This window comes from Eschrichtius robustus, chromosome 12 (assembly GCF_028021215.1).
Source record: "Eschrichtius robustus isolate mEscRob2 chromosome 12, mEscRob2.pri, whole genome shotgun sequence".
NCBI classification, from domain to species: Eukaryota; Metazoa; Chordata; class Mammalia; order Artiodactyla; family Eschrichtiidae; genus Eschrichtius; species Eschrichtius robustus.
The window spans coordinates 1,544,421-1,569,931 of record NC_090835.1 but is presented as its reverse complement, the minus strand read 5'-3'; the positions used below and the strand labels follow the sequence as shown (position 1 = coordinate 1,569,931).

Here is a 25,511-nt window from a genome sequence, read left to right as displayed (position 1 = left end):
TGATTGACTGATTGATTGATTTTTGTTTGTGTTGGGTCTTTGTTGCTGCGCACAGGCTTTCTCTAGTTGCAGCGAGCGGGGGCTACTCTTCGTTGCGGTGCGTGGGCTTCTCATTGCGGTGGCTTCTCTTGTTGCGGAGCACGGGCTCTAGGCGCACGGGCTTCAGCAGTTGTGGCTCACGGGCTCAGTAGTTGCGGCACGTGGGTTCAGTAGCTGTGGCTCGCGGGCTTAGTCGCTCCGCGGCGTGTGGGATCTTCCCAGACCAGGGCTCGAACCCGTGTTCCCTCCATTGGCAGGCGGATTCTTAACCACTGCGCCACCAGGGAAGTCCCCCGTCCACGTGATTTTTACAAATGAGGAAACAGGGGCCCACAGAGTAAGCAACTTAGCGGAGCGCAGCCGTGTGCACCAGCTCCAGGGTGTGCACGAGGCAACACAGGAGCCCCGGCTGCGCTGGCTGGGCCGCAGGGCTATGCCCAAGCCCACGGAGCTGAGGATCCTGCATCTGGACCTGCGAGTGGGTAAGGAAGGGCGTCTTCTCATCTCCCCACGGGGCTGCAGAGGAAGGGGCGCAGGGCCTGAGCAGCCAGGGAGGATCCGGGGGGCCCGGGGGAGGGGGCGAGACCAGAGGGCGTGAGTGATGGAAACCCCGGCACACCCACGTCAGGCCCTGGACACCTCCTCCTGTCACCCGGCGCCCGCGCTGACCCAGGCCTGGACCAGGAGGGGTGACTCTCCTCTGCTGCCTGAGGGTCAGAACCACAGGGCCTGCTGCGAGCCTCAGGGCAGACCCCACACGAACCTGAGTTCCCTGACACTGGGGCCTCGGCACTGCTGCTCCGAGTCAGCGGAACGCGGTCGAGTCCCAGGACCACCCACTGCCATCCCTGACCCCCACGAGCATACGCCACAGGGCCAGTGAGGCCTGCGTGTTTGTCCACCCATTCACCTGTGGCCCGGTAGGCATGGGCTGCCATGCAGGGCTGCAGGCACAGATGATGGCGGTCGGGGGGCGCCCAAGGAACCACCTGCACTGACCAGGCGGGCCAGGCGGGTTCACGGGCCCCGCCTGCGTGTCAGCCTGGCTCTAACTGGCGGAGTGAGAGGACGCAGGCCACTCCCGCCGGGCTCCCCGTCTGGAGACCACAGGCGCTGGAGCCAGGTCTCCAAGGCCTTCCTGGCTGTCAGGCCAGGCAGGGCGGTGGGCAGGAGGGAGGGGGAAGGCTGCTCACCCGCTCCACGATGCCGTGCTTGTGCTTCAGCTTGTACACTCGCAGCGTGGGCAGGGCGCTCTCGGCGTAGTTCTTATCTTCCAGCCCGTGGAGCAGGACGCCGTGGAAGGCCAGCCGGCATGTGTTGGCGTGGATGTCCGCGTCCAGCCTGGAGCCAATCACCAGGCACAGCCGCGGGCAGGTGACGGGCTTCTCGAACTCCACGAGGGCCCACTGCTGCCGGGGGCAGCGGCCTTCGGAGGCCTGACCCACCCTGCTGTCGGCCTCACCACGGTCCGTCTCGGCCGGCACCGAGCCCGGGCACAGGTACTGCTCCTGGAAGAGGTACTCCTGGGAGAAGTCGAAGGAGTCCAGCACGGGCTCATGGTCAAAGCTGTCGGGGGCGGGGCTGAAGAACATCACCCGGCCCATGACCGTCTCGTGGCCCACGGTGATGTGGAACTTGGCCTTGGTCTGCAGGGATCCCCGGAAATACGGGATCTTCTCCACGGAGACGAGGGCTGCATGGACCGTGTGCAGGGACTCGGGGGCGCACACCAGGCCACGCTCCAGCAGCTTGGGGTCGAACTGGGTGACACAGATGCCCAGCCGGTCCCCCTGCACAGCAGACGTGACGGGTGTGTGGAACATCTGCATGGACTTCACCTTCCTCACCACCTGGTCGGGAGCAAGAGAGGGAGCTCTGAGGCCGAGCCCCAAGGCTGGGGGTCTCCAGCTGGAGAAGCCCCCATCCCGGCGCCACCAACACTCACCGGCACCCGGTCACATGCCCCTTGCACGGGGCAGGCTCCACCCTGCAGACGCGGCGCCAGGCTCACAGGGCACCCAGCCCGGGACGCAGGCAGCGGTTACCGCAGCCCATCCAGCACCACCGGGGTCCCCTCTCCTCCTGCTCCACCCCCAGGCCCCATCCCACGCTTTCTGCCCCAGCCCTCTGTTTAGGTTTGCTTCCCTGCCAGCCCCACGCCTGCCAAGCCATGCCCGGCTGCCTGGAAAGCCCAGGACAAACACCCCTGCTCTGGAAAGTCTGCCCAGACCCCCGTGGGCAGGACTTGCTGTCTCGCCTCAGTGCTGCCCCAGCCCCTCCTGACCCACACCGCCTGCTGTGCTGTCACTGCCCGCTCTGGACCTGCCCGCTGCCAGCCGGCGGGCTTCTCCAGGGCAGAGTGGCTCTTCATTCACCAGACACACGGTCCCCTGGGGCTGCTGTGTGCCAGGCACTGTTCCGGGAGTGGGGACCGAGCCAGCTATGTTTTCAAAGAGCTTAGCGTCCAGAAACAGCAACAACATTACAAATATATTAATATTAACAAAATTTATATTAATATAAATAAAACTGATACATAACATTTTTGTGTATAGATACATGTAACTAATACCACCATAATTTGTATACCGTTTATGAGACGCTCCAGAGGAAACAACACAGGGTGACGCTGGAGGCGGCCCGGGGGTGGGGAGAGTCGGGCTGTTTGCCGTCAGAGGTCAGGGAGATCTCTGCGGAGGCCATGTCTGAGCCGAGACCCCATGGTAAGAACCAGCTGTGCGGAGGCCAGAGAAAGTCCACTCTAAATGGGGGGACCCGCAGGTGCAAAGGCGGGGCTGGGGGGAGGGCCTGCAGTGGGGGGAGCCGGCCGGACGTCACCAGGAGCGATGGCAAAGGAGCGCCCCGACCTGTTTCCAAACCGTCACACCGACCAACACACCAGCACATTTCTGCGCCCACGGTGGCTAAATCAGGAACAGACACAGAAAAGGCCCCAACAAACGTTCACAAAATGAACAAACGTCTACACCAAGATCCACGGCGCAGTGATAAGATCAAATCTGTGCTGGGACCTCTGGTTAGCGCAGCAGAGAAACGTGAAATCGATTTCAGAAAACCCGCCATCAAAAATCATCACCCCAAAGACAACTCTGACCTTCAGGTCGCGAGCACCCCGTCTACGAAGTCGGGTGTGCGGAACCCTCGTTTTCTCCCCATAAAGGGGGTGCCATGCTGACATGAGCCGCAGAAGCCCCGTCCTTTCCTGGAGAGCCTGATACTCAAGTGTTTGTTTAAAGACCATTAACGACCTAACCAGGAGGTCAGGGGGCAGAGAAAGTGAGAAGCACAGTGTCAAAAGCCACAGCCAAGATCAATCAAAGAGAAACATAAAACATCTCTGAAATGGTCTGTAAGGGCAACGGGAAACTAAGGTTTTCAGGAATGCACCTCAGAGCAACCGGAGAGTATTATCTTACACTAAGCGTCTGCCCAGCGAGGGAGGACCCAGCCATGCCTCCTCCCCCAAGCCGGGAGCTGTCCCCTGGCCCTCAACCCCGGAGCCCCTCCGGGCCAGCTCCCTAACACGTCTGATGAAGTAATTCCTCGGCACCAGCCTCTACAAGGGTTCCCACTTCTTACAGCGTGACTTTCAAACCTTGTGGGTGGAACTGTCGTGATGACGAAGACCCTCTGATGAACTGAAATTCCACGGGGGATCAGTGCCCCCACCCAGGGCACCCCCTCTGCTGCCCCACCAGGACTCCTGCTGGCCTGGCTCCCCCGCGAGTGCGAGCGGCCTTCCCTGGAACCTCCCACCCCATGGCCCACTCGACAGCGCTTGGCAACGCTTAAGCCCTGGCCCCTGGAGGCTCGACATTTTCCCCGCGGACACACCTCTGAGCTTTGCCCCTGAGGCTCCTCTCCCTGGGACTACCTCCACCTGGCAAATTCCCATCCGTCCCTAAACCCCGGCTCCCAGGGCACCTCCTCCCTGCCCACTCCGGACAGAGCTGGTTGTTCTCCTCGGCTGACTCTGAACCTGACTTTCTCTGTGGTCACTGCTGGCTGACAGCTCTGTCAGTCCCTGCCTCCGTGCATTTACTGACTTAAATTACAATATGAACCAAAACGTTACCATCAACGTCTGTCTCCCCACGTGCTCCTCCCCCAGCCAGCTCTCCTGCCTGCCCCCCAGCCGGAGGGAACTGCTCTCTTGAATATGGCGTGTAACATGCCTTTTCTTTTTATTGATATGTGTCTATAATTGTGTAGAGACTTACCACATGCGTAGTACATGTGCCTAATCGATAACTTGCTTTGTTTGGTGAGACTCTGAACTTGGAGTTGGTGCCCGTGTTGCCCGCACCTGCAGCTTACCGGTCGTGACGCCGTGCATCTCACGGTGCACACAGGCCCCCCCGTCCAGTCTCCCATCCACGAGCCCCTGGGTCGTCTCCAGTTTTCTGCTGGGTGTGGTGTGACGGGTCCCCTCCTATGCAGGAGTGCTGTGGGTGCAGGTGTGGGGACAGGGCTGCAGGACCCAGGCCTGGACAAGAGCTGCTGGGTCACAGGCGAGGGAGCGCTTGCCTCCGCCAGGTAAACTGAGCACCTGTGCACGTCCACCCAGTGGACACACGCCTTCTCCACCGCTCGGCACTGTCTGACTTCCTCACTTCTGCCCATCAAATGTGTCTGTCTCCCCTCCTAGACCCTGAAGACAGGGCAGCACCTGTTGCTGCACCCCCAGCGCCCGGCACGGAGGGCTGCTGACAGAGCCGGCCCACGGCAGCCCCTCGGGAGGGAGAAGAGAGCGCCCCTCATGGCGAGAGCACGGCTGGCAGAGCACGAGCTCGGAGTCCAGACCCGCAGGGGCCTGAGCGGGGCCCGCGTGTTCACGAGCCTCCCCTGAGGGTGGCCAGGGCCTTGTGCCACCCGATGGTCCCCCCGGCCCCCCAGGACCAGGGTCAAGCAGGCGCTATTCAAAGCATGTTCTCTTCCCCACGGAGCTCACGTTCTTAGGACTGAAATAACGAAGATGCCCTAAGAGGGCGCCATGAAGAGCAGCAAGACAAATAACTGTGCAAATCGAGATTTTAGGGCCCAGACAGGAAATTGTGAAACAGATCAAGACGGGGACGGGCAGCGGGGCACCACGCCATCGGCCGCCACGCTCCCCCAGATCCACATCAGGAACACAAGACGCCACCGAGGACACTGACAAGGAGATGTGGACAGTTTCACCAGCTGAAGGGTTAACCAGGCTTTCCTGTCATTTTCTGGGAAAGTCTGAGAGATGCTCCTGCTCAACTCACTCACCAAACCCTCACTAAGACCCATGTGGAGGGGCCGAGGCGCCATCCACACGCCCACGCACCACGTGTCACCCAGTTTCCCTCAAGCTCCGGCCCAGGCCCTGGAACGGCCCAGGGGCGGCGGACACAGTTTTGATCTTATGGAGCTGACCGCTTGCAGGTGGGGGGACGTTAATTAAACCATCAGCTAATAAAGGCAGAATCCTAAGACCACGGGGAGGTGCTGTGAGGGGAACTACCTGGGGACCTAATGACTCCTGGGTGGTCAGGGAGGGCTTCCCTGAGGAGGTGGCACTGAAGCTGAGACCAGATGGAGGAGAAGGGACCACCCGCAGGGGCTCCAGGCAGGGGAAGAGCAGAGCGGGCCCGAGGCCCCAAGGCGGGCAGGAAAAGAGGTGGCCAGGGGAGTGGGGCCAGCGCCTGCACCATGAGAAGGACAACAGACGTCCCGGTGGCGGTGGCCTGGGGCTGAGCAGAGAGAGGACGCACTCCAGTGGTCACTTCGCAAGGTCACTTGGCTGCGTGGCGCAGGGGCGGGGGGGGGGCAGGGAACAGGAAAGGAAGGCGGGAAGCCAGCAAGGAGGATACTCGGGTTCTTTCTGCAGCAGCAGGATGGGCGGCGGAGGCGGGGGTAACGGGCATGTCCAGCGTCCAGCCTGAGGGCAGCCGAGAGCTCAGAGGGCAGGAGGCGTCGGGAGACACACGAGGGGAGGGCAGGCTGCGCGGGGGAGACACGCGCCAAGTTCCTCCTGGACTGCCCTGCAGCCCCGTCCTCCTCGGAAGCGCCACTTCCGTGTTCCCCGATCCTGCGTGACCCTCGTCGCCGCGCCCGTCATCAGGAGACCCAGGAGGCTTTACCTCCCACGCAGGCCCAGCAGCCAGGCCCCTCCGCTGCGCCTGCCGCCCCCCCCACCACAGCCGGCCCCCCTGACTGTGAGGGTCGTCGTGCCCTGCGCCCTCCCTGCCTTCCAGCTCGCTTTGTAAAAGTTCACGTCCGCACTCTGACTGGGCCTCACAGTCGGCCCCTGCTGTTGCTCCGGTTTTATTTGCTACGACTGCTCCACCTCCACCCACGTCACGTCAGTCACACGACCCTTCCTGCTCCGCAGACACGCCAGGCTCCTACCCCAGGGCCTTTGCACTTGCCAGGGCCTCTGACCAGGATGCTTTTCCCCCAGAGAGCCACATTTCTCATTCCCTCATTTCCTTCCTGTCTCTGCTCAAATGTTTATCCATCCTTGACCCCCCCCAACCCTGCAACCCAGTAAGAGACAGGACCACCGCCCTCATTCCTCTGCCTTCTTTTGCTTGTTTCCTTTTCTTCACACTGCTGTCCACCCCCGACATATTACGTATCTGCTCACTGACTCTCTCTCCCGCATGGGATGTGGCCTCCACGAGGCAGGGGCTTTGTTTTTATCTTGTTTTTCCCATTCACATCTCTAGTGCCCAGCACAGCGCCTGACAGGTAGGAGACCTCACCACACACGTGTGGTGTCAACGGGTGCAGCACCGCCCCTGCCCCAGGGAGTTCCAGTCCTGGCCTGGGACCTACACATCCTCAAAGGCCCGTGGAGCTGCACACCTGCGTGGGGGGCAAGACTGGCCCTGAGGCTGGATGGGCAGTTAGAGGTTTCAGACCACCCCGAGGGTGAGGCGCCGTCCAAGCAGGGGAGAAGCAGGGCTGAGGCTCACCAACAGTGACAACAGTGACAACAGAGAAGGCGGGTGGCTGGGGGGGAGGGATGCCGTCGAGTGGGACAGGACGGCCCTCTGCTTGGGATCAGCAGGCCGGCCCCCCTGAGCTCAGCTCCCAAGAGGGCTGGCTGCCTGCAGGGCCTCTTCCCGTCTCCCTGGCACCACGCACTTCTGGGGAGGGAGGATGGGCCCAAGGAGGAGGGAAGAAGGAATACATCAAGCAAGCAAACAATTTTTCAAACTCAAGTTCATGCTTGCTAAGCACTTTAGCCCTTTCTGATTAACAAAGAAGTTTTACCATCATCTGGGTCGGTTATTCGTCATAAAAACCCAACGAGGCAGGTCAATATTTTTACATTCAATTTTATGGATGAAGAAAGAGGTTTTCGATGTCTCCAAGGTCACAAAGCAAACAGGCTGAGACTTGGGACAATAAGCGCTGGAAACGCGGGGCAGGCCTGACATCCCGCCTGTCTCCCGACAACCCCCCCCCCCCCCACCAGCAGCTGAGCAGAGCAGAACGCGCACCACCCCGCAGAGCTGGGCAGAGCCAGGGGCCGCGGGGTGGATGCCCCACCCCCGGCGCGCGAACCCAGAAAGGCGGCTCCGGGGAAGGAGCCGGGGAGTCGGGGCCGCCTCTAGAGCCGGGAGGGCAGAGGCAGGGCGCCCAGCCCCTCTCTCCTGCCCTGGCCAGGTGCAGTGGACAGTTTCAGACCTGACTTCTCAGCTGCTCTGCCCCCTCCGGCCACCCTTGGCGTCTGTCTCTGGGTGGCAGGGCCCCAGCACAGGACAGGCCCTCCGTGGAGGTCTGTGACTGACCAGGTGGGAGAGCAAACAAATGCCCCACCTGCCCCCGGGCCTGAAGCGCGTCTTCTGAGCGTCTGCACTGTGGTTTCCTGCATCTGGAGCACTCGGCAGGATGAACACCGGCCTAGAAGTGACCCGAGGTGGGGTTCACCAGGCATTCATCTCTGCTCTCCAGAGCAGCGTGTGTGCAAGAACGGGCACCCAGCCACGGGACGGAGACCTCACGATTTCACCATCGGCTGGCACAGAGGCAGAGGAGGGACACACCTGCTGAATGCTCACCAAGAGATGAGCTGGCCCTTACCGTTCGCCCAACAACTGTCCAGGTGGGAACAGTGACCGCATTTTACAGACCAGGGAACTGAGGCCCAGAGGGTAAGGCACGCGCCCACCGCATCCGGATCTGCCCATCCCGAAAGCCCCTATTCTTACACCGTATCACATGCATCGACCCCACCATGGAGCGCACGGTACACTTCACCCCACGAGCGAGCTCTCTGGCGGCGTTCCTTCTGTAGGGTAAAAATGGATGGGCCAACACCATTGCAGCCTCTTGCAAAGGAACAGCAGGTCTGGGGCGCCCTGACATCCTCCAGCACCAACAGACGCTGGAAAGAAGGGGGCTTAGCAGTCTTTCTGATGTGCAGAGATTTCTGTAATAATGGTACTGGCTGTAATGAGATTGGACCCCATTATCCGTTTTCGTTCCATTAATGAGCCTGGAAGCTCCTGGCTGTGCCAAAGGCGAGGGTCGAGGCCTTGCAACTTCATCATTACTTAATAAAATGTAAATTGGAGAGGAAAAGAAACACACAAGGTTGACACTAATAAGCTTACACCAGGATCAGTTACTTCAATTCAAAGAGGTTCAGACCGGAGGGAAAAATGAAATAAGCTTTTAAAGACCCGTCTAGGTTTGGCTCCATCAGACCTAACCAATTTGGTTCAATAAGGCTTCAATTTGGCCGCTCTTATTCCTCCCTCTTCTTTGAGCTGGGCCGGGCACAGATAAGACTTCCCCCGCTTAATGCGTTAATTGCATCTTGCACAAAAAAGCCAAACTCGGGATGCTGCCTGGGGAGGAAGCGGCGTGAGCTGCGGAGGCTGCAGGAGTGGGGAGCAGATGGGCCCTGGGGACTCAGTTCCCACCCGCTTAGTTTTTTAGAGAAATGACAACCATTCAGAAAGGTACAGGGAGCCAAGTGATGTAGTAACTACCTGTGTTCCCACCACTGGAATTGACCTCTATGAGTCTGTCACTTGCACTTTGTCTTGATGTCCAGTTGAAGGCCCCAGTCCCGTCCCTGGCCTCACCTCCCCTGGGGCAATCACCTTCATGAAGTCCTCATGTGTCCCACTGTTATACATCTACAGCCACGTGTGCACCCTGGATAGTACCGATTGCTATTTTATACAATGGTGCCCTATTACTGTTTAATTCAAACACTTGTTTTCTTCCTCTGTATTGTGGTTTTGGCATCTATTCATATTGGGAGACATATCTGTACATAGATCTATCTCTGTATATTCATCTGTATATTTACACAGACACTGATCTATCTATTCGTACAGTCTATCCAGGTTATTCTTTCTGACTGCTGCATAGTACTTCTTTACATGAAGCTGCCACCTTTTGTTTATCTGCGCCCTTACTGATGGACACGTGGGCCGCTGCGGACGATGCTACGGCGGCCATTCCTGTAGCGTCAGCCCACACACGCACACAGAGCGTCCCTGAGCAGGTATCGGGACAGAAGGCTGTGGGGTGGGGAGCACAGCTTCAGTTTCACTAGGTCTTCCCAACTGCCAGCTCACACCCTTCCAGCAGTGCTGGGAGAGGCCTCCTCTCACACGGCACCGGCACCGGTACTGCAGGCTCTTTAACTGCTGCCCAGCTGTCAGATCACTAGGACGGCAGCTCCTCGGGGTCCCTGCTGCCGCCACTTCACCCCAAGGCAAAGTGGCGAAAGCTCCTCCCCACGGCGACCCTGCCAGGCCCAGCAGCCTCCAGGGCGTGCTCCCAGGGAGGGTGACACACCGCAGGAGGTCAGGCCGGGCCCCTCTCTGTCCTGGCTCTGCTCCTGGGCCCACTGCCCCCTGGGCACCAGTGCCAGGAACTGGGCCCTGGCAGCACGGGCCACTCTCCTCCCGCCCGGCCTTGTCTTGGGGGACGGTGCTGGCTGCTCGGAGGTGGGCTCTGTTCCATGCAAACATCCCACTGGGGCCTCAACTAAAGCCAACTGCTCCCTGGGGAGGAGGAGAGCCGAGGAGACCTTCCTCTCCGGGGTCCCTGCATAGAAATGAGAAACACCCCCTAAGAAAAGGAGGAGGGTCTTCAGAAGCCTGGGGACCCAGAGACCGAGCTCCAGGGTCAGAGATGGAGTGGGGCTCTGCCTGCCTGCGTGTCTGTCTTCTCCGGGAGGCCCACCCTGCCCCAAGCGCCCGGCCAGGCTCCCGTTCCCAGTGGTCAGTGACCCCTGGGCCCAGCCCCGCCCCGCACCAGCCCAGGGCCCTGCCCAGGGTCCCGGAGCCCCGACAGTGCTCCTCACGGCCTCGTCGTCGTCCCCACCACGCGCCTGCGCGTCTGGCTCCCTGCTGGGGGGCTCCCGCGCCCGGCGGACGGCGGCCCGTGGGCAGGCTGGGTCACGCTGCTCACCGCCGGCCCCCCTCTCGGTGCCTGCCACGTGGTGGGCACCCGGGGAGGAAGGGGAGGGATTCAGTTTCCACCGCTAGGCCCAGCGAAGGCCCCACCCCTCCACCGCGACCTCACAAACTAACCCTGGCTATTAATCACCCAGCCCTGCGACAATGAAAACCCGTAAAAGTGACCAGGGGCTGCCAGGAGGCTTTACGTTCCTCCTCCCAGCCACCCTCCACGCATCTGTCATCCCATAAAACTTGAAATTGAATTACACCAATGTCTGATTCTTCTGTTTTCCATACGACTGGGGCTTTAATTGTTTTTAACGACATCCTTGGGCTTTTTGGGGGGTAAGGAATCCTTGGGAGGTGAGCCAAGGGGGCCAGCTCTGTCCCGGGGCTGAGCCCGGAGAAGCTGTGGCCAGAGCAGCAAACGCGACCACACCTGGGCCTCGGAGAACCAACCGGGCGGCCTGGATCCCAGGTGGACAGAAGGGGCCCACGGTCCCAAGGGCCGGGCTCCTCAGCCCGTCCCCGCCGCGCCCCCCGGGCCCCGCTCCTGGGTGGGCACCGCCTCTGCTCGCGCTCTGAGCTTGGGGTGAGTTCCGCAGTGTTTCCGAGCCTCAGTGTTGTCACCAGTGAAGCGGCTCATACCCCTGGCCCAGATGTTGTGGCAATGTAAGCGGCCTGTGTCCACATCTGCAGAGGTCCTGGGAGCGCAGGTCCTCAGGGGGCGTGGCGGCCCAAGCTCCGCCCCTGGCTCCATCCTCGTCCCTCAAGCGCTCGCAGCCCGTCCCAGAGCGTCTTCCCATCCACTGGGCCTCACCTCTCGCTCAGATTCCCCAAGAGCGCCCCTTCCCCGTGTTCCTGCCGGGCCACCCGCCTCGTACAGAGCCCGGGCCAGACGCCGCCGGTCTTCAGCCCAGGGCGCTCCAGGGGTCCGGCGTCAGCCCCTCTGGCGCCCGGCCCAGCCTCCTCCCGCGTCAGCAAGGGGCTCTCCCAGCGCTCGCCCGGGCCCGGCACCCGCCACCCTCTGCTCACGCAAGTGCGCCAGGCCACGTGCCTTCCTGGTCACCTCGCATGTGGGCATTCTTCAAGGCCCGTTTTCAAAGTCATCACCCCCATTCCCTCAACTGGGTTTAACTCAACACATTCTTGTAGCACCTGCTCCGAGGCAGGCCTTACGCTTGACCCTGGGAGCATGTGGGGCAGATGTTAAGTGCCACTTAGGACAGCTGTTACGCCGTGAGAGAGGGCTCAGGGGGCCAGGAGAGGAGGTGACATCTGAACTGGGTTTAAGGACAATGCCATGCAAATGAGACCAGGAGAGTATCAGAAATGAAAGAGCAACTTCTCCTTCTGGGTCCCTCTCCCCCTTCCCTGGGCTTTCCTTCAGGGAAAGCTCCCGGTATCACAGTGCAGGAAGGAGCCCGAAGACCTACAGGAAACCTGCATTTTCCACTGGCCCCGGAGCCCAGCTGTCCCGAAAGACATCAGGAAGTGCTCCTGCCTTTCCTGATGGCAGAGGAGAGCAGGTGCAGGATGCCGCCTGCCGGGAACACAGAATTTCTTCCACGTCCCAAGTTATAAGATTCATGGAAGTTTTCGCGTTCTACACCATAATAGATCCATGTTTGTTTTAAAATAAAAATAAGGTTTGGAATTAACTGCCCTTTCGAAAACTGACACTGCAGGAAACTGACCTGCTGGCCCTGGGCTGCCGGCCCCTGGCACGTGGTGGCATTCACCCTGAACCCCTGCCGCAGAAGACTGCATCTAGCAGGTGCGCTGGTTCCAGCGCTGCAGGTAGGTAACAAAGGTCAAGGGCACTCACACCTGCTTCCCACACCCAGGCCAGGCTCTAAAATCCCCAGCCAGAGCCAGCAAATCAGACGGGCTCGGCTGCGGCACAGAGAAGGCCCTTCAGCTCTGCTGAGCTTGGCCCTTGAGAAGCCACCCTGCAGGGGAGAGCTCCCGAGGAGCCAGGCGACCAGAGGGACTCAAAGGAGGCTCGGCTTCGGCCAGCAGATTTGGCTTCCACACCCAGGGGATCTTTCCAAAGGTACAGGCAAAGCTCGGGGCTGACAAATGTCTTCCTGGAAATCTGGAGAGATTTCTCAAATGTGAATTATTCCAGCGTGTAGGCAACCAACATATCTACCTGCTGTGTTGGGCTGAGAGGAGCTCTTCCCCAAAAGCTGTGATGAATTTATAAGCTCTGGCCCAGAAAGTAGGCTGAGGTGTCAATACTAATACTATCTGAAAAGTCCAGGAGTTGTAGTTGAGATTAATGAAAATTACTTTAAACACGTAAGCAAGAACTTTGAACGCGAAAAAGTCAAGGAAATCAGCGGCCCCAGCGTGGGTGGAGAGTCAGATGGAGCTTCCCGTCAAGGCGACAGCTGTAAGGACAGCTGTGGACAAGCAATGGACAAGAGAAGCAGCACAGGCGGAGGTGGAGGCAGGGCGGAAGCGGGGTCCAAGCCCCACTCTGCCAGCTCCAGACCCAAGCCCCCCTCCGTCCCCGCAGCCCAGCACCGCCTGCCCCGGCTCCAAACTGACCGTTGAGGTCCACTCCAGTCTCTGCCCCGTAGCTTGGCCACTGCGCTCTGCCTCAAGAGCTTGTGGTCTGCAGACACTCTAACGCGCTAACCAACGGGGCCATCCACCAAGCCGAGCCATTCAGGCGACTGGGGACCTGCCCCGTGCAAGTGACGAGCGGCCTCCTCTTTGTGTCCTCAGGACCCCCACTGCTCTGCCCGCTGAGGCTCCACTGCCCTGGGCCGCCTTCCAAGACTGCCCAGGTTCCCAGGGCCTCTTGTGCCTACTCCGCCACCGTCACCATCATCACCTCCCCGCCCCCGCCCCCCACTGCTGACGTGCAGGGAGCACCTACTGTACACCCCGGGCAGTGTTCCAACAGGCTCACGTACATCAGCCAGCTCAATCCCCGCAAAGCCCCTGAGGGTCCGTCCTACTGTGACCCGCGCTGTCCAGGGGACCTGACTGGGGCCCAAGGTCACCCAGCTCAGCAGTGGTGCAGCCGGGATGCAGACCCTGCCGGGGGAGCTCTGGGCCAGGCCTCTCTGAGAACACACAGCTCTGATTCTTTGTATCCTGCCCCCAGGGGAAGGGACCTGGTACATCCTCGGTGGTAAAAACCGCTGAACGAACGTGTGACTGAGGGCAAGGGGGCGCGCCTCTGTGTGGCGCAGCGGTTACGAAGCAGGTCCTGGCGTCAGACTTCCCGGTTCAAATCCCTCGAGTTATCCTGCAACCTTGGGCAAGGGGCTTAACCTCTCTCTTTCCTCAAACGGAAAACGCCCCTGCCTCACCAGGCAGTTGCGAGGATTACGCTGGGTAATCTGTGTGGAACAGTTTGCATGGCATCAAAAAGCTAGAAACTGTTCAATAAAGATTAGTGATCAACACGATTACTGTTACTATTTCATCATCAACAGAAAGGAGATGTGCATCCTGGCTCCATCGGGGTTACCGTGACAATGAAATTATGAGACGTGTGGGCACCCAGCCAGTGCCCGGCATGAGAAAAGGCTTGAAGGCCCAGCTTCCCCAAAGCTGATGGACCAGGGGTTGCAAACTTTTCTGTAAAAGGCCAGACAGCAACTACTTCAGGCTCTGCAGGCCCTACAGCCTCTGTCGCAACTATTCAACTTCGCTGTCGTAGCATGAAAGCAGCTGTGGACATAAAGCTTTATGTATAAAAACAGCCTGCGGGCAGCAGCTTGCTGACCCTGCTGAGCTCTGAGGCCCGGCTCCTGTGAGCTGAGCCGCCTGGCACAGAAACAGCAGCCCCGTGGCTGCAGCAGCCAGACACGCCTCGGTCAGATCCATCTGTGCCCGATCCGGGCCGCCAGGCACCGCGGGTGCTGCCTGAGCCGCCGCGGCGGCAGAGCTGAACGCCCCGCAGAGCAGGCCCCCGTCCACAGGCCTCCCTTGGCGGTCGCCTCTGAGCACCTTCTCAGCTTGGGCACACGGCACAGGCAAGACCTGGTCCTGCAGCCCGGGGGGGAAGACCGCCGTGCGAGCAGAACAGGGTGTGACCTGCAGGTCCAGTCTCCTCATCTGTATCCTGGACACAAGAATAACACCGCGTCTTGTAAAGCGGAAAGAGAAGAATGCACGCACAGGCCCTGGTTGGGTGCTGCAGTGATTATTATTCCTACCGGTCTCCTAGGAAGCAGAAGCAGAGGGCAATCCACTTGAGATGACTTTCAGAAGCTTAAGGGCATAAGCTTCGTGCAAAGTCTGTTTGGGGTAGAACGGGTAACACACAGGCCAACGTGAGTCATGTTATATCGCAAATAAAAATCGGCCCATGAATATACATAATCCTCAAGGTAATTCTCCCAATCTCGCGACGGTAATGGAGCCACCCTCGCTCACTGAGGCATGAATATTTACCGTCCTCTGGCTTTACTGCTCCCGATCTGGGTTCAATTTTGCAAATTAAAATGAGGGCTGTGTGGATAGAGAGATTACAGGAGAGCCCCCTGAAGCCCGCTGTCCCCGGTGAGGGAGCCAGGCGGGGGAGCTGCTCCTTCCCGTTGGCCTAGTACTTCTGCCTGGAGGGTCAGGAGCAAGAGAAAATGGGGCGAGGGGTCGCGGGGCGGTCAGGACCCTGGGAAACACACGGGGCGGCAGTACGAACGGCACTGAAGACGGAAGCATGCTTCCAGGTGGGAAAGGTGTGCCAATACCCAGAGGCCTCTCTTCTGGATGGCTGAGGAGTTTCCGAGCAGCCAACAGAGCAGGAGCTCCAGGAGCGGACAGACCCAGGCTCAGACCCTGGCCAGGACTGGGAGCTGGGGCGTGTCACTTCACCTCTCTGGGCCTCAGCATCTTCACCTGGAAAGTGGGGATAAATACTGCCTCCCTCCCAGGCCCATGCGAGAATCAGGAGCCGGGTAGGCAAGGTGCCTGCAGGGTGGGACGTGGGATGGGTCTGCAGCTCCACAGGCAAGGACCAGGATGGCTTGACGGGGCAGTGATGCCAGCCAAGGGGCGACACAGACCTGCAGAGTGGGAGCGACTCCCACTTGGGGCAATCCTGGTGCTGCAGCCGTCCAGCTGGGCTTACTAGCTGCCTGCGGGGAGGCCAGGGGGTCTTGCTGGTAGAAGCGGTGACAGGGCAAGGGGAGCAGGAGACGGAGTGGACAGCGGGGATGAAGGGTGCTGTGACAGGTGGCTCAGGGACCCTGCTGGCGGCCTGCAAACGTGGGCACCTGTCTGCCTGTCACAAACCCGGTTCCCTAGAAACCGAAAGCCAGAGATAGAGAGTCACTTAATCTGCCCTCGAGGCTCTAAAAAACCAGCTGGAACAAAATCTGTGTGAATTTGGTCCCAAACCCCTTTGCAAGGACAGCGCTACCACTGCTGGAGCACCCACTATGATCGGCCTCAGACAAGGCCTCCCAGCGGCCCTTGGCTCACACGGCCCCGCGCGGCCGACAAGCCTGAGGCGCTCAGACTCACGCAGACGGGGCTGGGCCAGGACGGCGCGCCAGGCCAGACCCTCCCGCGTGCCCTGCACTCTGCCGGGTCTGAGGAGACCAGGATGCGTGGCACACAACCTCCACCCCCACCCCAGAGCTTCCAGCCGCCGGACAGTCGGCCCCTTCCTGTGCACCAGGTGGCAAAGGCTATCGCAGGGAGGCGAGGAGGCCGGGGGCTTGAGGAAGCAGCCACGGCTCCCACTTGGCAGGGACTCGGCTGGGGCGGGAACCCAGACGGGAGGCGACGTTTGTGCGGGGCCTCGAGGAGGCGAGAGCAGCTCAGGCAGGAGAGGGGCAAAGGCCCGGAGGCCCAGGAGGACGCACGCAGGGCGGGGGGTTGGGGGGGCGGCGGGGAGGAGCCTGTGAGCACCAGGGACTGCGGCCGAGGCCGGAGCCGGCGGTGCAGGGCCCGGAGGTCGGGCCAGGGCTGGAGCCTCCCCCTGCCGGCAGGAGGGGCCGTGAGATGCTGCCACGGCGGCGAGATGTGCCGACCGCGCCGTCAGCAAGGCCCCTGGGGCAGCCTGGGTGGAGGAAAGGCTGATGGGAGAAAAGACCCAGGGCAAGACGGACCCAGCCGTGGCCCTGCTCACCCACTGCGCCCAGAGCGCCTGAGACGCGGCGGCACACAGCAGGCCCCGCTGCTCGGAGCCTGTGGAGGGAATGAAAGAACAGAAGGAGGGTCTAGACTTGGGGAAGCCTGGGCGGAGGGAAAGCACGGGCCACCAGGCCGGGAGCCCGAGGACCCCAGGCCGTGTGTGCAGGGCTTGAGCGGTGCCGGTGGGGCCTGGGACCAAAGGGTTACTTGCTGCGCTCGGAAAACCCTAACCCCCAGCCTGACTAGACGTCTTCTATTTTTCTTTCTGCTTTCTTTAAGACCCCAGATGTGTCCCTACACATCAAAAGAGAGCAACTTATAAAGTTAAACTAAATCAAGGGCTTTTGTTCTTAGGCATCGTTGCTGAACTAATTATTCCTGGATGTTGTTTAATGAAATAGTGGTGCCATATATTAAACCAGTTAACAGGATGAGCACATGAGTTACAAGGAAGGTCGGGGCTGGGATTATAAATTTAACTTTTTCTTAAGAAGAGATGAAACAAACGGCCCAACTCCCCGCTGTCGAGTGTCACGGAGGGAAAATGATGGCACCGAGAGCGCCGAGGGAGGGCCGGCCGGTTCACGGAGGCTGGCGGCACCGGGCCCAGCCCCGGCTCCCCGCCCTGCTCCTCTGCACCCAGGCTCCGCGCAGGCCCAGGGCTCGCTCCTCATCCCCCACGTCCCTCAACCCCCTGACCTCCAGGACCACGTGACACCGCACACAGGACAACCGGCCATGTCAACAGCCGTCCAGAAAGCTGGAAACAGCCCTAAAAAGGCGCTCAGGGAGAAGCCGTGCAGCAACCTCCCCACGGCCAGAAACGTGGGACAGTCCAAGAGTCAGGCCCAGGGGACGGCAGGTAGTGTGGCGCCTCCCTCCTGTGGACCAGAACCACTGCACACCGAGAGGAAACACTGACACAGCAAACAGGTCCATCAGGGAACCCACCGTGCTTTTATCCCCGAGCACGTGCGTGTGTACGTCAAAAAGGATGTGCACGTGCTCTTAACGCTGGATCTTTCTGGAGAGCAGAATTTTAGGGAGCTTCAACTTTCAGCTTTAGGTGACAGTGTGTTAATTTTTCACAAGTATGCACTTCTATTATAATTGAATAAAGCAATAAGTAAATATCGTTCTTCAAAGAACAGATCCTCAAACAAGCGGCAATACCCCTGTGACAGAAGCTAGAGTTGAGGGTGATCAGAAAGGGCTGTGCCCTTCCTGGCAACGCGTGAGGTGCTACGGTAAAGGTGGACTTCATGGATCACTTGCATAATTGAAATTACTTGAGAAAAATTTAAGAAAGAAAACATTTAACGTAAAAATAATGTTACGAAACAACGGAAGAGCAACTAACCACGCACTGTCAAAGATATGAGGACATATCTGTGAAACAGCGGTGCTAAATGCATCAGAAATAGTGACGTGATATTAAGTAAAAATTAAATAGAGTGATTCCCCACTACATACAAATATATAGCATATAATTAAGTGAATTAAAGGGAATTCATATAAAAGTGATTGACAGAATTATGGTCAATTTTTCCCTTTATACTTTTCTGTATTTTTCCCACTAGGTATACACTGCTTTTATAATCAGAAAAAAAGATGTCATCAAACAGAGAAGAAGAAAAGATTCCAGAGAAGTTATGTCCAAGTCAGGGCCTCCAATCCCGAGGCCCGGGTGGTGCAGGAGAGGGCTGGGCCTCCGGCTGGAGGCACTGGCTGCCTGGGGTGGCACTGCAGCCCCAGGTGAGCGCACAGCTTCCAGAGATGGAGCCGCGCCCTCCCGCCCGCAGCACCGCAGGGACCTCGGGCCAAGGAGGACCTCTGTCAAGGGAGGCCCGCGGCCCCTCTGCCCTCGGGAGCACGTCCCGTCCTCTGCACACACAGAGCAGAGGCTGCAGCAGCCTGAGCTTGGCCCGTGGCCCGGCTCTGCTCCCTATGACCTGCCAGCCCCGCGACCCCGAGCACGGGCCCGTTTCCTGGATGTATTCAGGATGAGCGTCCACCCCCAGGATGGCAGCGAGTGTAAGCGCTGTCCCGACCGGCAGGCCCCGGCACAGGGCGCAGGTAACGGCAGGGACGCACCGACAAGCAGGGAGCAGGGACCACCTCCCGCTCTGTGCAGAGCGCCCCACAGGCACCCGCGCATCCCCACAGCGCGGGGCGGCTGCCACCATCACCCCACTTTCCAGCTGAGGAAAACGAGTCCCATTCATGTAAGTACCCACCCCAAGTCCCACAGCTGGGAGGCGGTAGCATTTTACCCAGAATCTACGACGCACCAGGTCCCTAATCAGTTCGGTCGTCCTGTAGCAACGCCGTGACGGGGAAGTGATGCACAGACAAGGGGACGAGACCCACGAGGCCACGTGACTTGACCGAGCCCGATTTCAACCAAGAGCCACCCCCGTCCAAACTAATGCTCACCCCAAACCAGGCCACCTTCCCGGGGAGCTCCCTCTTTGCAGAAGGGGTTCGAATTCCCTAGCAAACATGGTGAGCAGGAAAACTGTCTCTGAGTGTTCTTTCCAGCTAAATGGTTAGGAGAGAAGAGAAGGAAGGGGAAGAGAACCCGCCCGCCCTGCCCCCTTGGCCCAGAGCTCTTGCTGCGTCCTGTGACCAGAAGGCTGGGAGCCGCAGCCTCCCGCCCGGCCACGGCTGCACCTTGAGGAGAAGTGGGGACCGCAGTGAGCTCTGCCCCAGGGATGGTGGCCCAGCCGTCTCTCAACTGCTCCTCATTAGCCGACATTCCAGTTTTCAACAAGCAAGGACGTCCCGTCCTTCTTTGGAGGGAGCGGGCCGACCCGCTCCTAACACCGGCATTCTCCTGGCGGGTGCTCAGCCAAACAAAGGCTTCCCTGTCCCGGGCAGCCTGGGGACACGCGGGCGGCAGGACCCCCTCCCCCGTCTTTGCGTGTGGCCGAGGCTGGCAGGTGGATAGGGCCAAACCCCAGAGAACAGAGCCTGGCCCGAGAAGGCGCGCCGCCAGGGCCCTGCCCGGCCGAGCCCACTGCAGCTCAGCGTTAAGACTCACTCCTCCGCACTTCGGTTCTGTCCTCCCAGAGGGAAAGGCGTTATAACGGCACCACTGTACAGGGCTGCCTGGGGTTAAATCAGAAGGAAAGATGGGCAGAAAATGCTTAGTCCCATACCTGCTGGGGAGCGGGCTTCCTTCCCTCTTTTGAAAGTTCCGTCTCAGAATCTCCCCGACACAGGCCTCCTGACCGCCAGGACCGACCATCCGAGGTGGAAGCTCTCTGCACCTGCTGTGCTCCCCTTGGGGGCCGACGGCCACGCACGAGTGCGATGGCGACCCGGGCACCGTGCTGGGGGCTGGGGCTCCAGGACGGAGCGGCCAGGGGCCTCTGGGCAAGAAGCAGAGCCAAGCAGGACAACTGGCTCTAACCTGGACCTCGCCGGGCTCCGGCCCCCAGGACGCATGGCCCAGCTGGATTTTGAAGGATTTCAAAGAGTGTCTCCAACGGCTGGGGATGGAAAGAGCACCCGACACAGAAGAGCAGCTGCCCTCGAGGGCTGGGACCAGTGCCTTCTCAGAACCCTGTCCCAGGGGAGGGAGGCCCAGCAGGGGACACCCACCAAGGTCACACAGGAAGAGAGCTGCCCAAGCTGGGGGAGGGGGCTGCTGGACCCCCCGACCCCCCAGGGGCTGCCAGCCGCACACCTGAGGCCATATGTCCTGAAGGTCATGGGAACACGGCTCTGAGCTAAACTACCACCCTCCCCGAAGGAGCCCCGGTTCCCAGCCTTTTCCCAAGCTCACTCCCCGCTGACTACCCTCCAGACTCCCGCTCTGCAGGAAAGGGGCTGCAACAAGCCTGGGGGTGCCCAGAGAGGGAACCCTGGGCACCACAGAGGGAGAACCCATCGTACTCCCCACGTGCCAAATGCTGCCCGCTTTTGAAAACTGCAGAGACCAAATTCCTGTAAAAAACTACATTTTCAGTGAATGAAGGAACCATGCAATTAAAAGGAATTGCATAGTTAATCCTTTTCTAAAACACATCACCATCCTCTTATGCGATTTTGATCTGAATCCTATTTTTTTTTTTAAATTTATTTATTTATTTATTTATTTATTTATTTATGGCTGTGTTGGGTCTTCGTTTCTGTGCGAGGGCTTTTCTCTCTAGTTGCGGCGAGCGGGGGCCACTCTTCATCGCGGTGCGCGGGCCTCTCACCGTCGCAGCCTCTCCCGTTGCGGAGCACAGGCTCCAGACGCGCAGGCTTAGTAGTTGTGGCTCACGGGCTTAGTCGCTCCGCGGCATGTGGGATCTTCCCAGACCAGGGCTCGAACCCGTGTTCCCTGCATTGGCAGGCAGATTCTCAACCACTGCTCCACCAGGGAAGCCCTGAATCCTATTTTTAATTTTTAAAGTTTTCTTAGAGGGGTATCTTCTGCGTTATAAATAATCTTTGTTCATGTGTGTTTCCAGTTAGTTCACATTGTTGTGTAGTTGGTTTCCTTACCAGACGCCTTTAAAAATTTTAAAGCTTTACTGAGTGGGCTTTTGTCCACAAAGAGGGTTGCTTTCACGAGACCTCCCCCGGCCCCTGCCGCGCCGCGGGCAGCCCAGGTCAGGGGCACTGCTGCGCGGACAGGGCGAGGCAGAGGGGGCACCACCCATGGCACATCTTCAGGAAAAGGAGCAGAACGAGTGGAGTACCGCAACCTCCGCGAAAGACACCAGGAGGGAAGGGCGTGCTCAGTGGGAAGACGCTGCACTCCTACCCCGGTGGGCCCACTGCCCTCGGGGCCCCGGCTCCCCATCTGAGCCCCCAGGGAGCAAAGCACAGGGCAGGGTGGAGGCCACGGCCCCAGGGGTCGTGGTAGCTGCAGCAGCACCCCTGTGCAAGGCCTCCAGCTCAGCCCGGGGCTTCAGAGCCAGGGGCAGGCAGGAAATGGTTCTACACGGCCCCTTACTTGCCAGGGGAAGGAAGAGAAAACACGGCAAATCCTGCGACTTTCTCCCCGGCTTTAAATACACAACTCCGGTGGGTCCTTGTTTCCTAACCTTGCCGAGAGGCTCGTCAGACACCACGCCACAGGGCTGTTCTCGACTATGCCTCAGATGGTCTGAAAACACCGTGGCCAAAGGGCATCCAGATGATAATGGTGACAGCTGCTTCTCCTCCTGGAAAGCTCAGATACCGAGCTCTGCCTTTGGTCCCGTTACGACTTCATTAAGCTGCACAAGGTGTGTGTGGTTGGAAAACAACTGCTCCTTTGTGCTGCTTTTCAGTTTCCTTCCCTAAATGCGTCTATTTTAAACGGGTCAGTGGATGTTAAAGTAGGAAAAGATGGCATTTGAATAAGATCCCAGAATGTGGTATCCAGCCTCCCCGCAGGCCAAGCCCCGCTGGCCAGCAGAGCCAGGACAGGGGAGGGGCCCAGCGCCACATGCCGTCACCTCTGGGAAGAGTTTCTGCTCCCTCCGGGGCGGCGCTGGGCTGGCGGGAAGGGCACCCTCAGGCGACTCTGACCTTGCTCCTCGGCCTCAGCCACAGATCCTCAAATATGTGATCTCCATCTCCACATCCCAAATCACGAGGATCTGTGGACAGAACCAACGGTCTCTGACAGCTAAAAATCCAGATCTGAATCCTGGTTCTGCCACTTACTAGTTGTGTGATCCTGGTCCTGAGGTTCTTTTTTGTACCTGTTCCCCGTCTGAAAACTGGGGAAGGTGCCTCAGCGAGGGTCAGCTCAGTGGGCACGTGTGTCACCTGCGGCGGACCCAGCAAGCTCTCAGCAAACGGCAGCCCCCCCCCCCTCCCTGTCCCCCACGTGCTGACCCCTCTCCTCCAGGAGGGTCTTGGTCCTTGACTTCCTGCCCCGAGGTTTCTCCGTCACGCAGCCCCACCCCTCCTCTGACTGACCCAGCCTTAGGACCCGCCCCCTGGGCTCTTCCCTGCAAGGACTCGCCTGCCCACGCTGCGCTGTGCAAATCCGTGTCTCTGGGCTGGATCTCGCCCTTTCTGCACCTGCCACTCACGATCACCAGCACACCTGGATGGACCCTGCCCTTGGGAAAAACTCAGCACCAAACACGTTCATCTTCCGCCGAAGGCCCTCGCTCTCCCCATCATGACGACAGGACCACCCAACAGCACGCAGTCATCTGCCCCAGGTCCTCCCACGACCACGGTCCGTGGCCGAGTGAGGGAACGTGTTCACGCGTCTAGGGGGCGACGGGGCGCAAGGTAGGCCCTCAACACCTCCCTTTCCAGCTCAAAAGAACAGAGCCGCTGCCACGAGGGGCAAAGCGTGGGCTGGAGGAGACGCTCCACGGGCTCTGACACCAGCGCTGTGAAATGCAACGGCACCGGCTTCCGGTTTGCAAAGCAGGAAGATTCTTTCGCGGGTGAGTGTGTGGAAAGCCTAGTTCAGCTCATGGCACACAGCAGGAACTCAATAAAAATGTGCCTTCTCCCAATTCATGCCTCTCCCACCCCCGGGACCCAGTCCAGTCTGGGGCACACACTAAGCCAGAGTGAACCTGGCCCCGGAAGGGCTGAGGTCACAGCCTGGGCGCCTTCTGGGATGGACAGACAGCCTGGCTCCTGCGGCCTGAGCGGGCAGGACCCTGGGCCATCGCGTGCCACGAAGGCAGAGCCACGCCGGAGTCTGGCTTCCAGCCCCTTCTCCTGAGGCTCCGGGTCTGAACGGCAGAGGCCTGGGTCACTGCTCGGAGCTCCGCTTTCCCAATTGTGCTTATCTGCACACGCAAAACACGTCTGCGAACCGCTGCAAGTTCCAACTCCTTGGTGCGCTCACCCTTAGCCGCAGCTCAACTGCCAAGAGAGGCCGAGGTGGGCTCAGGGCACCACTGGGACCACACGGGGTCTGGGCCCCACGGCTTAGGGACTGAGCAGAGATGCTCCCCCCAGCACGCAGCGGGCACACCCGCAACCGTCTTCATCGCCCCCCAAACGGAACAGGGTCAGGGCCCAGCTCTGCAGACAGAGGAGGCCCCGAGACCCAGCAATGGCCGCGCTCCCGCAGCTGCGAGTGGCGAGGCTGGGCTGCTCCCGCTCGGCGCAAGCACCAGGGCCAGGTGTGCCCTGACTGTCCCCGTGCAGGTAAAGCAGCTCAGTCAGTTCCCGTCCGGTCGTCCAGCCGACTGGAGTCAGGCCCTGAAGGAACGGACAGGGAGCGTGGACAACCCCTTGGGATGCTTCGTAAGGCCTTTCAGGCACCAAACTGGGCTTGTGGGGTTCAGGCCTTAACTCCCGGGAGCTTCTCCTTCTAGCTGGTCCCCGGAGCCTCTCTTCCTCACGGGTAGCCTGAGACATAATCCACCACCAGGATAGGGTCCAAGGAGGGCCCCTCATCTCCATGTCCCCCGCCAAGGAGCCAAGCCCTCCCCCCACACCCAGCACCGAGGCCTCGGCCCCGGGAAACGTGGACTCTGAACTGGGTGTCACTTTTCCCCAAGTCTCTGGCTCCATCTGCTGTCTCTGAATGTCACAAGGAGCTGAGGCTGGAAACAGTGTCCGGAGGGCGGCTGTGAGGCTGCACAGGCTCGGGGAGGGCCGGGCAGGGCAGGAGTGGCCCTGCGTGTGGCCAGGCCCCCATGCCCGCAGCAAAGCTGCCCTCGCTCTCAGAGGACGGGGCGGGGTAGGAGGGTGCTGGTGAGAAGACTGTTTGCTTGACCCTTGAGCCCACTGCGGTCTGGTTCCAATTAAGTACAAAAATGAGCCTAGTTACTAGGTTACCCTACTTGCTGAGACTTGTCTGAAAAGCCAGAAATCACTTCACACGGGGTGACCGGGGGTTTCATGCATGGTGCTGGGGCAGCTCTAAGGGCTGAGGAGAAAGCATGTGGGTTTTGGGATTAGAAAGTCCTGGATTAGGGGTGAATCACAGCTCACACACTGATCAATCGGGCAACCCCGGAAAATCCACCTCCCTGGGTCCCACCTGGGTCATCTCTCAAAGGTTAGAAAAAGAAATACCTTGAAAGGATACCATTACGCAGGTTAGTGAGACAATGTGTGCAGCGAATAGCACAAACCTTGTCTTATTCAAACCTTTTGCAGTTGAAGAAAACTACCCATTTTACAGATGGGGCAACTGAAGTCCAGAAAGCTCTGTGGGACTTTTAAACATTCATTTTGATTTTCAAAAGGCCACTGTGTATTGTACTGTAAATAAGAATCACATTTAAAACAGAATGACTCAGAAAGGTTAAAAGTAAAAAAAGATAAAGATTACTACCCAAACAAAAAGAAAACTGGATTGTCAAATTTAAATCTAAGAAGCCTGAATTCTGGGTGGAAAAAAGGTGAAATGAGTCAAAGGGCCACCAATGATTCATGAAGGTCTTAATCTACAACAAGAACATGAGTCACGAACGGTCACATGCCAAAGCGGAGCACATAATATAGAAAGCATAAGGGAAGGGAAGGAGAACACCAGAAACAACCAATTCACCCCAGTGAGTGTCTAAGAGATCACATAGGAAGAATAAGTAAGAATATTAGAGGAGCTGAACAAGAATAAGCGATTAGCTCACACTAAGATCTACACATATATGACATTCAAGGGGGGTGTGTGTGTATTTATCTCAGACTTCATAACAGATAAGTCTTCTTTTTAAGAGTCCCTGGAACATGTACAAAATCATATATTAGGCCATGAAGAAAAACGCAATAAACTCCAGTCAACATGACACAGGCCACATTCTCCCCCAACAGGGCAATAAAAACTCTAAACGCACAACAAAACTAACAGGAAAAAACCCAACTTGGAAACAAAAAAGATATTCTCATTAAACAACTCTTGAGTCAAAGGAAGACTCAAAGTAGCAAAATATCTAGAAAGTAACAATCAAATATACAGTGGAGCAGAGCTCAGAGGACACTTACAACCTCACACACCTAAAGAACAACGTAAGACCAATACCTTTAGCT

At 58.9% G+C, this 25,511-nt stretch overlaps 1 protein-coding gene across 1 annotated transcript in view; it reads right to left on the bottom strand.

Annotated features, from left to right (window-relative positions):
- The window catches only part of EEFSEC (eukaryotic elongation factor, selenocysteine-tRNA specific), a 149,990-nt gene that overhangs the window by 26,951 nt on the left and 97,528 nt on the right, over positions 1-25,511 (bottom strand). The window contains exon 5 of the mRNA XM_068558946.1: positions 1,233-1,889. Coding sequence (XP_068415047.1) covers positions 1,233-1,889 — 657 coding nt within the window. The remainder of the gene's footprint in view (positions 1-1,232; positions 1,890-25,511) is intronic.